Source organism: Procambarus clarkii, chromosome 48 (assembly GCF_040958095.1).
Source record: "Procambarus clarkii isolate CNS0578487 chromosome 48, FALCON_Pclarkii_2.0, whole genome shotgun sequence".
NCBI lineage: Eukaryota > Metazoa > Arthropoda > Malacostraca > Decapoda > Cambaridae > Procambarus > Procambarus clarkii.
The window spans coordinates 6325782-6342855 of NC_091197.1; the positions used below are offsets into that span (position 1 = coordinate 6325782).

At 38.0% G+C, this 17074-nt stretch overlaps 1 protein-coding gene across 1 annotated transcript in view; it reads left to right on the forward strand.

Annotated features, from left to right (window-relative positions):
* Positions 1 to 11274: 11274 nt before the first annotated feature.
* Positions 11275 to 17074, forward strand: part of LOC123764706 (zinc finger FYVE domain-containing protein 1) — a 44154-nt gene continuing 38354 nt past the window's right edge. The window contains 4 exon segments of the mRNA XM_045752738.2: positions 11275 to 11412; positions 14925 to 15015; positions 15902 to 15956; positions 15958 to 16036. Coding sequence (XP_045608694.2) covers positions 15939 to 15956; positions 15958 to 16036 — 97 coding nt within the window. The 5' untranslated portion in view covers positions 11275 to 11412; positions 14925 to 15015; positions 15902 to 15938.

Below are 17074 nucleotides of genomic sequence, written 5' to 3' on the forward strand. Positions count from 1 at the left end.
ATATATATATATATATATATATATATATATATATATATATATATATATATATATAGATATATATATATATATATATATATATATATATATATATATATATATATAGATATATATATATATATATATATATATATATATATATATATATAGATATATATAGATATATATATATATATATATATATATATATATATATATATATATATATATATATATATATATATATATATATATATATAGATATATATATATATATATATATATATATATATATATATATATATATATATATATATATATATATATACACAGTATATATATATATATATAAATAAAATGTGTGTAAATCACGAAAATTAACACGTGATGAACAAATGTGACAGTGTCAGACCACAAAGGAAGAATTGAAACAGGAATTTCCTTAAGTACTTTCGTATTTAATAAGATCCTTCTGAAGATGTATTATTAAATACGAAAGTACTTAAGGAAATTTCTGTTTCGATTCTTCCTTCGTGGTCTGACACTGTCATTTTTATATATATATATATATATATATATATATATATATATATATATGTCGTACCTAGTAGCCAGAACGCACTTCTCTGCCTACTATTCAAGGCCCGATTTGCCTAATAAGCCAAGTTTTCATGAATTAATTGTTTTTCGACTACCTAACCTACCTAACCTAACCTAACCAAACTTTTTCGGCCACCTAACCTAACCTAACCTATAAAGATAGGTTAGGTTAGGTTAGGTAGGGTTGGTTAGGTTCGGTCATATATCTACGTTAATTTTAACTCCAATAAAAAAAAATTGACCTCATACATAATGAAATGGGTAGTTTTATCATTTCATCAGAAAAAAATTAGAAAAAATATATTAATTCAGGAAAACTTGGCTTATTAGGCAAATCGGGCCTTGAATAGTAGGCTGAGAAGTGCGTTCTGGCTACTAGGTACGACATATATATATATATATATATATATACATATATATATATATATATATATATATATATATATATATATATATATATATATATATATATATATATATATATAATAAATAAAGCAATTAGTGTGGTGGATGATGTGTGCATGACTGTCAGTCTGGTTAAGCCCTATAGGATTTGGCTAGTCATTGTTTGGGTGACCACTTTGCTAGACAGCTTTTTAGTTCATTACCACACTGTCTTTTTGACCAGCAGCTAGTTGTTCCAAGACTAAATATACAGTACAGTATTCTTATTGTACAAACACTTTGAGTTGCAAAAGTGTATGGTATTATTATCTGTGTGCACGCCTAGTGTCACGGCACTTGGAGTCTCCATAGGGCCGAACTTGGAGAATTAGGTATGCAATAAAATTGTGCGTTTCACATATGTGGCTATGTTTTGTGCAATAAAATTGGTCTTTAGAATTTCTGGTTTACATATAGAGGTGTGTGTGTGTGCATACGTACACACAGCATATTCTGATGCACTGTTCACCGAGTAATAGATGTCTTAGAAGATAGGAAGGCTTGAGATAACCATCTGTTTTATACCTGCGGTGCATATATATATATATATATATATATATATATATATATATATATATATATATATATATATATATATATATATATATATATATATACACACAATTTTTTTATCTTTTTTTATGTTATTACATATGCACATACTGTACTGTATAAATTGCATAGCCTAAAGGGGGGAATTTAATGACAGTCATTTGTGATTTCTTTTTAGGCCAAATGAAATGTATGTTTTTGTTTTCTAGCTCAAACCATATTACTAATGGGAACTTATTAAGTATAATTCAGTATTTCTTTAGGTAAAGCGATGTACACAGCCATTTCTGCCTTTTTCTTAATTTTTGTTTCCACCTTAATTGGAGTTTGTATTGTATATTAATATGCATTTTTGTCTGACAAAATCAATTGCAAATACATCACAACAATCTGACTTATAACTTACACCTTACCTACTCCATTTTTTCATCAGTATTTTTTTTTTTATCTTTGTATAATGTGTATGTATGTATATGTGTATATATCTATATCTATAAGAGAGAATGTCTGTTTGTTCAAAGTAAGCAGCCACCTGCTTGGGGCAAGCTTGTGAAAATTTGCAGGTTGAATGGTCTGCTTTCGGTTATGTATAGGGTGGTCAGGATCGAGCCCCAAGTCCCCCCCCCCCTTATTGCATTAAAGGGCAAATTCCACTAATTTCCAATCTCACTAAATAAAAAAATCTATCCTCACTAAGGTTCATCTAGCATATTGAATGATATGATGGAAGGTGGTGAAGGTGTGTGCTCTCACTCTCAGAAGCTGGAGAGTGAGAGGTGGAGGGGGTGAGGGGAATGGGTAGGAAAGAGGTCCGGGTGCAGCTGGGTATCTGTAGTGTGTAATTACCTAAGTGTAGTTACAGGATGAGAGCTACGCTCGTGGGATCCCGTCTTTCCAGCGCTGTCATGTAACGCTTTGAAATTATTAACAATTTTGGCCTCCACCCCCTTCTCACCTGACTTGTTCCAACTGTCTACCACTCTGCTTGCAAAAGTTTATTTTTCACTTCATTTGAATTGAAAGTGCATGTATGCATATATGATTAAAATTGTATATATATATACAGTATATATATATACTGTATGTATATATATATATATATATATATATATATATATATATATATATATATATATATATATATATATATATATATATATATATATTATATAAGTATATAAAAATGTGTGTGTGTGTGTGTGTGTGTGTGTACAGATCTCTGGAAACACCATAGCCTTGAGGTAAAATCTCCCCAAGACATTCCAAGTGTTTCAGGTGTTGATGTATAAAGCAAATGCCACTTGTTTTACAGTGAGAGATGACAAGAATGTTCAAAGTGAACTAGGACTGTTCAACAAGTGCATACAAGTGAGAAGTAAAAGTGAAGAAACATGAATAGGTTTCCTTACTTTTTCAATATGGGCAAAAAGCACACGAAAAAGAATGGACAGAAAATGTAAAAAAAGGGGTTAAGCTGTATAGAGTGGGATAAGATTGGGCACACTAAGTGGTTATAGTGTGCTATTGCTGCCAAAGGAAGCATCATCAGTAGGTAGTACTTTCATGAACAACCTCTGCCAGTCTTTTGTACTAACTCTGTATTTATTTCCTCTTATACTCTAGGAAGTAGCACTTTATTTTAATACTTAATAGATTAGTAAAATTCATGTCCTTTTATGTAAATTACCCCAAATACCAAACAGCCCTTTACCCCTTTATACACTCTTCAATCCTAAATGTATGAATATACATTGCACTCCAATCCTTCACTCCTTACACTTACCAGCTAAAGTAAACTTTTCCTCAATTTCCCAAATTACATAATATAAAAGCAGATATCACTTTCAACAAATGCATCCCTGTATATCATATATTATTGTAAGCAAGCTTTGTTTTGTGTAAGATTGTGTCACTTGCATTATTATGTGTCCTGGGGCAGGCCTGTGCATATCTTTTTTTTTTGTTTTATTATTATTAAGGTACCTCTGCTAAGAGTTTACTAATTTTTATTTTTAGTTTTATGTGTAAGTTTGCGACCTATACAATCTTCTCAGTTTTACTGTAAATTGACCTGTATGGTAATAATGCTTAAATGAAGAATTTCAATTACTGTATTTAGGCATTTATATTTGTCATGTATAACAGAAATAGTTTAAATATGAATATACTCCATGCATATATTTAAACATGAGTTGATAGCAATAATCATACAGATAAATATGGTATACCAATTACAGAATTACACCAGTACTGAATTCAGAAACCTTATTTCACCTTATAATTAAACAGAGCATGTTTAACTGTAATGTATCTCGTGTACATAAGTCAAATGCTTTATTGACAGTAGTAATCATAAGTGATATTGGCAATGTCAAGAATGTTTCGCTGCTCTGAAAATTGTGCCCAAATTCTTACAAATTAAATATTGAAAATATTACTTTTATTTATAAATCTCAGTTTTTTTTCATGCAGTCTTTCATTAAAAATATCTTCCCCCTCTCTCCCATCACAAACCCCCCCCCCCCACACACACACACACACACACACACAATCAATAGTAGTAGTAGAAACAATTGATTGACAGTTGAGAGGCGGGCCGAAAGAGCAGAGCTTAACCCCCGCAAGCACAACTAGGTGAACACACGCACACACACACTAGCCAGCTGCTGGAAAGAAAAAGATCATTGGTAGCTGTGGGTATTAAAGAGCAGGAAGGCTCCAACAGGACAGAATGGAATGATAAGGACAACGCAGCAGTAAATGAAATACTGAAGGCACTAGGGATGGAAGGGTCCCGAGCATAGAATTGAGAAGATTTTCAGGCTAGGCTGGTACAACAAAGACCGAGACCATGTGTTGAAGATAGTGTTTGTAAACGAGAGAGCCATGGGGGCAGAAGCGCAGGACGAGAGAAGAAAACCAGGAACTCGCAGCTCCCAACACATCCCGAGAGGTGAGGAGGAAACAGACAACCAGATACCCAGTAATACCAGAGGGGAGGGCAACCACACCACCCTCCTCTGCATAGAAAACCCCCTTACCCCAAACCCTCCCTGCCCCCACTCAAATGCTAAGTCAAAATCTCCCTCCCCCTACACCCCATTCCCACCCTTCTACCCCTCCCCCCATTTCCTTCCGGTCCTCCCTCCCTTTTCATCCCATACCCTCCCTGTCCCCCCCTTCACTTGACCCCCCCCCCGACCCTCACCCCAGTATTCTCTGAGACCCTGTTATCCACCTCACAAATCCTCACACCCATGGAACAGCTTCCCCCACCAGCAGAACACAAACCAAGGAGGCAATTTGAGAAGGGACAGAAGAATGTGAGCCTCAGGGAAATGTACACTTTGTTGATTACCTGGTTAGTTACCTGGTTGATGGGGTTCTGGGAGTTCTACTCCCCAAGCCCGGCCCGAGGCTAGACTTTGCTTGTGAGAGTTTGATCCACCAGGCCCGCAGGCCCGCATACCCACCACAGCCCGGTTGGTCCGGCACTCCTTGAAGGAAACGATCTAGTTTCCTCTTGAAGATGTCCACGGTTGTTCCTGTAATATTTCTGATGCTTGCTGGTAGGACGTTGTACAACCGTGGACCTCTGATGTTCATGCAGTCTTCTCTGATTGTGCCCATGGCACTTCTGCTCTTCACTGGTTCTATCCTGCATTTTCTTCCATGTCGTTCACTCCAGTACGTTGTTATTTTACTGTGCAGATTTGGGACCTGTCCCTCCAGTATTTTCCACGTGTATATTATTTGGTATCTCTCTCGTCTCCTTTCTAGTGAGTATATTTGGAGAGCTTTGAGACGATCCCAATAATTTAGGTGCTTTATCTCGTCTATGCGTGCCGTATATGTTCTCTATATTCCCTCAATTTCAGCAATCTCCTGCTCTGAAGGGGGAAGTGAGTACTGAGCAGTACTCAAGACGGGACAACACAAGTGATTTGAAGAGTACAACCATTGTGATGGGATCTCTGAACTTGAAGGTTCTCGTGATCATTTTTCTGGCTGACGCAGTACTTGCTTGGTTATGCTCCCTAAACGTTAGGTCGTCGGACATATCATTATTCCCAAATCCTTGACATGCTGTTTTCCTACTATGGGCAGATTCAATTGTGTTTTGTACCCTGTATTATGTTTAAGATCCTCATTTTTGCCGTATCGAGTACCTGGAATTTATCACCGTTAAACATGTTATTTTCTGCTGCCCAATCAAAAACTTTGTTAATATCTGTTTGTAGTTTATCAATGTCTTCAGCAGAGGTAATTTTCATGCTGATTTTTGTATCATCTGCAAAGGATGACACGAAGCTGTGACTTGTGTTTTTGTCTATGTCTGATATGAGAATAAGGAACAGCAGTGGTGCAAGGACTGTGCCTTGAGGTACAGAGCTTTAACTGCGCACTAACATAGATGGAATTACAAATAAAGCAAATGAGCTTGGAGAATGGGTAGTAGAGGAAAACCCAGACATAATAGCACTCACAGAAACAAAGCTAACGAAAACCATAACAAATGCGGTGTTCCCACAGGAATATATTATGTTATGAGGAAGGAGAGAAGGAAGAGGCAGAGGTGGTATAGCTCTGCTGGTAAGAAAGGACTGGGACTTTGAGGAGATGGTTATTCAGGGCTGTGAGGGTTTCAGTGACTACATAGGTAGTCACTGTAACAACCATAACAATTGGAGGACAAAAAATTATAGTCGTAGTCATATATAATCCACCACCAAATGACAGAAGACCCAGACAGGAATATGATGGAAACAACATGGCCACCATTAAAATAATAGAGAGAGCAGCTTCTGTTGCCAGCAGGAATGCATCTGGACTACTAATCATGGGAGACTTCAACCACGGGAAAATAGACTGGGAGAACAGAGATCAACATGGAGAGCTAAGCTGCTGGACATAGCAACAAGACACTTTCTAAGCCAGCACATCAAGGAACCAACAAGAATAAGAGATGATGAACCAGCCATGCTCGATCTGATATTTACCCTAAATGAGTGGGATATAAGGGAAGTTAAGTTGGAAGCCTCCTTGGGAATGAGTGATCATAGTGTACTCACCTAATTGTGCTTGCGGGGGTTGAGCTTTGGCTCTTTGGTCCCGCCTCTCAACTGTCAATCAACTGGTGTACAGATTCCTGAGCCTACTGGGCTCTATCATATCTACATATGAAACTGTGTATGGAGTCAACCTCCACTATATCACTTCCTAATGCATTCCATTTATTAACTACTCTGACACTGAAAAAATTCTTTCTAACGTCTCTGTGGCTCATCTGGGTACTAAGTTTCCACCTGTGTCCCCTTGTTCGTGTCCCACCCGTGCTGAAGAGTTTGTCTTTGTCCACCCTGTCAATTTCCCTGAGAATTTTATAGGTGGTTATCATGTCTCCCCGTACTCTTCTGTTTTCCAGGGATGTGAGGTTCAGCTCCTTTAGCCTTTCGTCGTAGCTCAATCCTCTCAGTTCCGGGACGAGTCTGGTGGCATACCGCTGAATCTTCTCTAACTTTGTCTTGTGTTTAACTAGGTATGGACTCCAGGCTGGAGCTGCATACTCCAGGATTGGTCTTACATAAGAGGTATACAGGGTTCTGAAAGATTCCTAACTTACACAAGTTTCTAAAGGCAGTTCTTATGTTAGCCAGTCTAGTGTATTGAGCTTTGAGTACCTGGTTGCGCTAGGAATTATCTCCCCCAAAAAAGAACTGGGGAAACAAGAGCGTACCGAGTTGAGAGGTATGAGCTACGGGAATTAAACCTTACTTCGTTGGAAGACAGAAGAGTTTGGGGGGAACATGATCACCACATTCAAGATTCTCAAGGGAATTGATATATATGATAGAGCCCATGGCTCAGGAACCTGTACACCTGTTGATTGACAGTTGAGAGGCGGGACCAAAGAGCCAGAGTTCAACCCCCGGAAGCACAATTAGGTGAGCACACACACACACACACAGGTGTGTGTGTGTGTAAGTAAGACTAAACTGGAAAAGGTTCAAAGGTTTGCCACCAGACTAGTACCCGAGCTGAGGGGTATGAGCTACGAGGAGAGACTACGGGAATTAAACCTCACTTTGCTGGAAGACAGAAGAGTTAGGGGGAACATGATCACCACATTCAAGATTCTGAAGGGAATTGATAGGGTAGATAAAGACAGGCTATTTAGCACAAGGGGAACACGCACAAGGGGACACAGGTGGAAACTGAGTGCCCAAATGAGCCCCAGAGATATTAGAAAGAACTTTTTTAGTGTCAGAGTGGTTGACAAATGGAATGCATTAGAAAGTGATGTGGTGGAGGCTGACTCCATACACAGTTTCAGGTGTAGATATGATAGAGGCCAATAGGCTCAGGAATCTGTACACCTGTTGATTGACGGTTGAGAGGCGGGACCAAAGAGCCAGAGCTCAACCCCCGCAAACACAACTAGGTGAGTAAACACACACACACACACATTGACAGTTGATTGACTGTTGATTGACAGTTGAGAGGCGGGACCAAAGAGCCAGAGCTCAACCCCCGCAAGCACAACTAGGTGAGTACGCACACACACACACACACACACACACACACACACACACACACACACACACACACACACACACACACACACACACACACACACACACACACACACACACACACACACACACACACACACACACACACACACACGGGAAAATCATATGAAGAATAGGAGACGGCCTAAATTCAAAGGAGCATGTCAGTGATTTTAGGAGGATAGGAAAATATGAGGAAGACAAGAACCACCCCATAAGGGTGACGTTTAATGGAGTGAAGTATATGACAAGTGCTTCGGAATACCAGAAAACTGCAACGTGATGAGGATGGCGAACTTTGGCCAATAAGACAAGACCTCAAAAGAGGATAGAGAAAAGCTGAAAGTGAACCTCATTGAAGCAAAACTTCTGAATGGGGATAAAAATAAAGAAAAAAGGATTTTTTTTTCTACAAAGTGTCAGGGACTGGAAAGCTTGTGAAATGGTACATAAAGACATCAACAAAATCATTAAATGAAGGGGGTGTAAGGAACAAAGGGAAGGGGAACATACTCCTGTAAATAGTATATACCAACATAGATGGAGTGAGATCGAAAATATTGTAATTGAAGGATATAATTCAGCTCAAAGTCACAGATATTGTCACCTTAACAGAGATGAAACTTGAAAAAAATATTTTAAATCGGGTCGTATTCCCAAGGGGCTACTCAGTTTGGTTTTGTGACAGGAAAACTAGGAAGGGGGGGAGGAGTGGCAAGTGCTGGTGAAAGAACACCTGAAGGTAAGAGAATTAATGTTTGAAAACCCGGGAGATATTGACATAATGGCATTGCAGCTCTGGAATCAAGATGATAAGCTGACAATTTTAAATGCATACAGCCCACCAGCAAGCAACACATGGACAAAGGAAGAACTGGATGACAAACGAGAGGGCCTCATAATGGTCATGAGAGAGATTATGGTAAGAGCTGACAAAGATAAATCCCGATTGTTGGTACAGTAGGACTTCAACTTTAAGGCAATAGACTGGGAGGCCTACGAGGCAAGAACAGAGGACATTTGGACATGCAGATTTGTAAACCTCATCTTGGAGACATTCATGTATCAACACGTCAAGCAGGCCACAAGAATGAGGGAAGGGAATGTTCTGTCAGTACTGGATCTAGTATTCACCAGGAAAGAAGAAGAGGTATTTGACATCCAGTACCTGCCTTCCGTGGAAAAGAGTGATCACGTCCTCTTGGACATTAAATACGCTATGCGATATAATCTAGTAGAGAATGGGGACAGTGAAACAGTTGTTAAACTAGATTTCAAGAGAGGACGTTATGGGGAACTTAAAAAAAAATCTTGGGTGTAATTGGACAGACTTGTTGCTAGGCAAGGAAGTAAATGAAATGTATTCCAAATTTTGAACAATATATGATGAAGGCACACGAACATTCATACCAAAACAGACATGCAGACCTAGGAAACAGGGTTGATTCAACAGAAATTGTGAGAGAGCCAGAGATCAAAAGACACAAGCATGGAATCATTATAGAAAGAGGCCAAACCCCCAAACATACCAGCGATACAAAGATGCAAGAAACAACTACGTCAGTAAGGAGAGAGGCAGAGAGGAACTTTGAGAACAGTATAGCAGACAAATGTAAATCAGATCCAGGCTTTTTCTATAAATTCATTAAAAGCAAGCTGCAGGTAAAGGATAATATTCAGAGGTTGAAAATGGGGGACAGATACACGGAAAATGAAAAAGAAATGTTTGAAACATTAAACGAAAAGTTCCAAAGTGTGTTTGTACAAAATGAGATCTTCAGAGAACCAGACACAATAAGAATTCCAGAGAACAACACAGCGTATAGAGGTGCCTAGAGATAAAGTGGAAAATATGCTAAAGGAGCTCAGTAAGAACAAAGCAGTTGGTCCAGATGGAGTTTCACCATGGGTTCTGAGAGAATGTGCATCTGAGCTCAGCATTCTACTTCACCTGATCTTTCAGGCATCCCTGTTGGTCATCAAACAGCATTGTTTAAAAATAGTAAGATATGGGTTGACATTTAGGAGTAAGGTAGGTTACATGGAGTTAATTAGGTAGTACTTAGTTTTCATCTTAAACTGGTTGAGAGGTACAGCCTTTGACATGATTGGGAAGGTCATTCCACATTCTAGGTCCCTTGATTTGTAGACCATTTCTAGTTTGATTAAGTCGTACTCTTGTAATATCAAATAGGTATTTGTTTCTGGTGTGGTGCCCATGGGTTCTGTTACAACTTTCTAAGAAGCTTTTAAGGTCAGGATTGACATTACAATTCAGAGTTTTAAATATATAGAGTACACATGAGAGGATGTGCAGTGACTTAATATCTAACATATTCAGAGATTTGAGTAGGGGTACCGAGTGATGTCTGTAGGTCTGTAGTTGTTAACATCAGTGAGATCACCACATTTGTGGACAGGGGTAACTCTCGTTTTTTTTTTAGAATATCTGAAAAGGTTTGGAGTTCAAGTGACTTGTTGAAGAGCAATGCAATAACAGGAGCTAAAGATCTGGAGGGTTTTTTTGTAAATTAAAGTTGGTATCTCCTCAAGGGCACTAGACTTGGTTTTAAGGGAAAGGATTATCTCATTAACATCAGTGGAATTTGCAGGCGTTAGGTACAGAGACTATGGATAGTTACCTGTAAGATAGTCCTGAACATCAGTACTGGAAGATGGAATATCATTTGCAAGGGATGACCCAATGGAAGAGAAGAACCTATTGAACTCAATAGCAGTATCAGAGGCTGTAAGCTGACCATCGTTATTAGACAGGAGTATTGGTTTGTTATTTAAAATCTTCTTTGATCCCAATATTTGTGAAATTCTGCTCCATGTTTTCTTAATGTTGCCCTTTGTTTGGGTAAATTTATCTTCGTAGTATTTAGTTTTGACTCTTCTAATTATTTTAGATAACTCATAATTATTTAGAAAACTGTGCTAATGGACAAAATTCTCACACTTATGGTAGGTAATTTTAACTCTGATCTCATATTAACTATTTTCGTGGACTTTGGAGCCCAAAGGATGAGACGCATAGCCTTCTTGCATAAAACAAAAAAGTAAAAAATAAAAATAAAATATCAAACTTGGCGGGCAGGTGACGTCATTATCCGGGTCTCCCTCCAGCTGATCGCAGAAAATGTAAACACGAGCTGAGTAAGGCAGATAGCAGAGTGTTATGACTTTCACCACAGCTCGAGGCTCTCGCTACCTTTCTCCTAGTGTGACACACATCTGCACGTTTATTTACAGTATGTGAAAGGTTAGTCGGCTATCTGGCTTCATATTCATTTTCGGCTGTCTCCTTATAAAGGCAATATTTTACATTAGAACATTACACCATGTCGTGACATGCCAGAAGAAATGACAAAGTTTCAAGGTCGATAGTGTTGACTACGCACAAGACACGAGCCTTGGCGACCAAGGCGAGCACAGCCACGGTGGGAACACCAGTGTGTCATCTTAGCTCGAGGAGGACCTCCATACTGCCCCCTCTCATTTTCACCTCCCTCATAACTGTTCCTGGTAGAATGCCAAATTGATGTGATTTTGCAAGGTCCTTAATTTAAATTATATATACTGTAAAGTATATATTATTTTTAGTATTCTGTTAAATATATTGTATTTATTTTTACCACTGAATAATACAAAATACACAAGACTAGCTAAAAAATATCAAATGATCGCTCCAGAATTGATTTTACCCTCTCCTTTCTGCTCTCTCTCTGCCTTGGGTTATAATTATTTTTTTATGATCATAAAGCAGTATTATCCCATACTAAAGTCACACCATCATTATGAGAGTGTCAGTTTTGGCATTCAGGTTGTGTGAGTTTGGAACGTTGTGAAAAACATTCTTATATTAAATTCTAGATCATTCTTGGATCTGTGAGTCACACAACATTTTATCAGCTTGATTGTTTCTTCATTGTAGTTATTGTGTCGGTAGTGAGACTTGCAAGTCTTTGTTGTGAGTGGTTAGTGTCGGTAGCGAGACTTGCAAGTCTTTGTTGTGAATGGTTAGTGTTGGTAGTGAGACTTGCAAGTCTTTGTTGTGTGCGGTTAGTGTCGGTAGTGAGACTTGCAAGTCTTTGCTGTGAATGGTTAGTGTCAGTAGTGAGACAGGCGAGTCTTTGTTGTGAGCGCTTAGTGTCAGTAGTGAGATTACCTGATTTACCTGAGAGACATTAACCCTGGTGGCTTCGACAAGGACATGAAACTGGTGGCTTGTCGAAAGTTTCCTTCCCCCCTTTTGACTTGCAAGTCTTTGTTGCAAAGATTATCAAGTCTTTGCTGTGAGCAGTTAGTGTCAGTAAGAGACTTGCAAATGATGGAAATGGCAGCGAGTGTGGCTCAATAATCCTCAATAATAAATGTGGCTAAATAAAAACAAAAATATCATTATACATTAATTTTTGTATATGAAATGATAGTTACATTCAAAAGTATAGTAAATTATTAAAAAAAATCTACCTTATTTTGGTCTGGGCAGTGATCAACATTCCTTACGACATTCATCAGCATTACTGTATGTTGTAATGGGAGCTAGGACCAAACTAATTTATTTTTTCATGTGAAATATATCCAAAAGTATTGTACAGCGGAACCTCGGTTTTCGAATGCCCTTATTTTTTAATTTTTCAGTACTCGAGCTCAATTTCTTCCAAAAATTTGACTCGGTACTCGAAGTTTGCCTCTGTGCTTGAGTTTGTTGATATACGTATGGGCCTACCGAGCATGTGTCGTGCTTCAGTTTACCAGTGTCACCCGCCTAGTGATGACTGCGCTTGAATTCTTTGTGAAGAATTTAATTGTTTTGGTGCTTTTTTGGTTTCTGAACATAAAAGTTCTTATTATATATCATGCCATAGGTTCCAAGAAAGTCAGTGGTAAAGTTCAACCAAAGAAAATGGTTGTGAGGATGAAGATAGAAGAAAACAAGAGATCATTCAAAGTAAGACAATGTGACGTCTCACTACAAACAAGTGTTTAAACATAGGGAAAATGAAGTGTCTAGACAGATTCTTAGTAAGACAATCAAGCAGTGAGCCACAACCAGGTCCTAGTGGTATGCCTGCAAAATGTAAGTGTGTGTGTTCCCCAGAAATGTCATCACTGCTATCATAATGGAAGGGGACTCCCCTTCCAAACACTAACACCTCTTCTCCTCACTGTCTTCCATATGCCAACAAGAGTCCTCAGTAAAGGTAAGATATACTTGTACATACTGTAGTATGAAATATAAGTACATACATAGTAGTATGTATAAAATGTATTTTTAAGTTGATATTTTTGTGGGTGTGGAACAGATTAATTCAATTTACATTATTTCTTATGGGAAAATTCGTTTCGGTTTTAAAATTTTAGGTTTTCGAACTGTCACTGGGAACGGATTAAATTCGAAAACGGAGGTACCACTGTATTTGAATGAATTCTTAATTATATAAACTGAGATCTTTGTGTTGGCCTAGTTACGGGTACAATTGTCATATGAAGTTAGAGACCAGGAGCTGAAAGACTTCCAACTCCATATTAATTTGTTACCTCTCATGATACCTAGCAGACCCCATTGAACTATTGGAACCATCTGAAGAGCACACAAGTTACAGCCCCGCTCCTGTGCCAGGTAAGTCCACTACGGGCTCACCATAGCCCGTGCTACTTGGAACTTTTTGTTCCTAGTAGCTGAATCTATAACAACATCTAAAGAGCATCGGTATTCAAACACTAACACAAAACATAAATGGTCCTTTGATAATGACCACATTGTAGTAGATGATCAACAGATGATGACGACCACACTTTGAGGGTTAACATAGATGAAAGTTGTGGTTAAGTGTCATGTGCATTTCCCATTTCTCTCAAGACACTAATCACCTTAAATCTCGAAGCCCTTGTAAGTCTAACTTTTCATTTTTTTCCCCATTTAGTTAGAACTCTATAGTAGTAGTTAAGACTTATTCTCGAGCTCTGGAATACAAAAATTTCTTTTCAATACAGTTCTCTAGTGGAATATAGGAGGACATTGTATAGAGGTACACTTGACAAATGGTAGATAGAAATAATATTTTGAAATGTTGTTCAGTGTTAGATATTGAATGGGGGAGAAAGTCAATAGTGGATTTTGGGGAAATAGACTAGGAGGGGAAATGAAGCTTCAGAAAAGACAAAACATTGAAATACAACAAGGTTTGGTCAAATGTGAGTACAGTATAACAAGACCTATGGGTTATTGCCAGAACACAAGTAGAGCTACTCAAGAGGCAATTGGTCAAATTTCTGCAGGAAGTGCCTGATCAGCCAAGTTACAATGCATATGTTGGTCTTTTGGCTGTGGCAAGCAATAACTTGGCTGATCAAGTTATTACCAGACAAACCTGGCTCGAGGTTAGGCTTGGGAAGGGAAAGAAACCTTTCAAAACTGATAAGAGGTAAACTACAGGTAAATGAAATGTTACATCAGATATTTAGGTGAATATAGAGTGTAAAAGAGGTATGAGGGTGTCTGCTTAGAAATATAATAAATGCTTCTGTATTAGGTGTTGTGATTATGCTGTCTGGTGTAGGTTGGGGATAAAACTCTTGAAGATTGGTATTTAAATCATTGGTCATTTTGTTCTTAAAAAGCAGGACTTAGTGTGTGTAGATTTGGCAACCTTAAACATAGGAATGTTCAGAGACCTCATTCTTCACCAAGTGATTTATATGGAGTACTGTATTATGTTCTTAAACTTTATTAACAATATCTTAAAGGGTTTTAATATTCGTTTACAGCAATCCAGTGACCTGATAGTGGATTATAATACCAAGGACTTCAGATGATTCCATACCAGGTGACCTGACACTGGATTACGGTTTAATGTAGGTGAATATTGCAACATGTTTAAAGATGTAAAGAAAAGTTGGCTCAATAAAAATATACAGTACTGAACATGCTCATACTGGTGAAACTTGTTTAAAAAATAGTGATACAACTATGTGGGCAACTACTGGTTCCAAGGTGGATGATCTCTTGGGCTGGGTTGAAACAGCAGCACGGGGCCTGCTGGGGGTGGTACTGTCTAATTTGGTACAGTATTACATCTGCATTTTGGTATAATTATTTTTAGATAAACTTATTCCTTTTATTCATAAAAGGTTTTCCAAAATTTTTGTATACAATTTTATTCCACTTACAAACAGAAAAGAATATGCTGAATTAGTGTCTCAGGACTGACAATACTGTACTACACTGGTCTGAAACTCTGTGAATAGTCTCCTCCTTGAAGTTACCTGTATATTTATATGAAAGTAGTAGTAGAAAGTAGTACCATCCTATCCCTCAGCATGGGCTGAGGGTTAGGATGTGGGGGTGGGGGGGGGGGTGAAAACATACACTTTAGATACTTGTAACAATGAGAATGAACTGGATAAGCAACACTTGGTAATTATCTCATGTGACATGCGAAGTTGGGTTCAAGTACAGATCACTCCTGTCATGTACTCTGCTCAGCAGTCGCCCCGGGTAAGCGAGTCAATCATTTATGCAGACCAAAGTTAACTTAAGGAGCCAGATGTATATGAATCTCAACCCAATTTTTCCAACAGGTATGCAGTGCAGTACATCCATAAAATTGGCATTCAAATAAAAGATTTATGAATGTATTTATTTTTACATTGAGACGAAGCTTCAAATAGTATAATGCTGCTTCTGGATAGAATGAGGAAGTATGTGCTTTGCAATTACTGTATTGGAATTTAATTTTTTCAAGGTCGGGAAGCTTGGAGTACGCTACAGTGTTTGTAACGATGGAACCCCGAAGGGGTCCCTGTAAGCAGCAATGTTCCAGGAGTTGCTCACAGTATCAGAATAGAAGGCTCTGGTGGTTTGTCCAGGATCCCTGCAAGTGAGTTAAGCTATTATTTCTAACAATTATTATTAAGTGAGACATTTTATTAGTATCATTTTGGCCTTCCTTGGGCTTTTTAAGTGGTTAGGTCAGGTAATATGTGAGGTGGGCAGTCAGTAATTTGTATTCATGTAGGTGCTTGCTGCTGGTGGCTGCAAGCACCGATAGTTGTCTAACTCACAGGTACCTATGCCTCTGTTCACCTAGCAGTAAATCAGGTGAAAGGAAATGTGCATTTCTTTCCTACTTGAGGATTCAACCCAGGTTCCTTGATTGCAAGTTCAGACTGAAGACCACTGTGTTTTTACACAGTTATGAAATGTTGAGGTGTCCTGACTGTGCATAGTCCGTCCATGGGAACAGCAAAACCTCGTCTAAAGGAGCAAATAAATTCCTGTTCAGAAAGGCACTTTTCATACATGTTTAATACATTGTATGAATTTTTATATAAGATTATGAAGAAAATACATCACAGATGATGACAAAATTGGAATGATACTCTATCTCGTAACCGAAAGTCTGTTACAGTATATGTCAGAAACAACTCTTTTTGCCAGATGGATAATTGATCTTATTTTCTGCATGACTAAAGACAATAACATGTATTTACCTTTCATACTATTGTTGAACATGCTACTGGACCTGCAGCCAATTTTTATGTCCTGAAAAATGTCAGCAAAGGAAAGATCTAACTCTTGGGATATTTGGAGGTGTATATGAAAAGCTGGAATGATGAGAGGCGGGGTAAACTGTACGGCTGGTAGGATGCAGTTGGTATTGGTGGCGTGTCTCGGGAAGTATTTTGTAGATGTTACATTATTTTACTTTTTTCTTTTCATATGGTAGATCTGTATTCAAAAGTGTGAAAAAAATTGTCTACCCTTATTTTAGTCTTGAGCAGTGGTAAACGTTCCTTCTAGCATAAGTTAGCATTACACTTTGATAAGTGCCAAAACCAAACAAAATTAATATTTTACTTTCTTCACATGGAAATATATTTGAAAGTACTGTAATGAATCTGCATGCAAAAGTTAA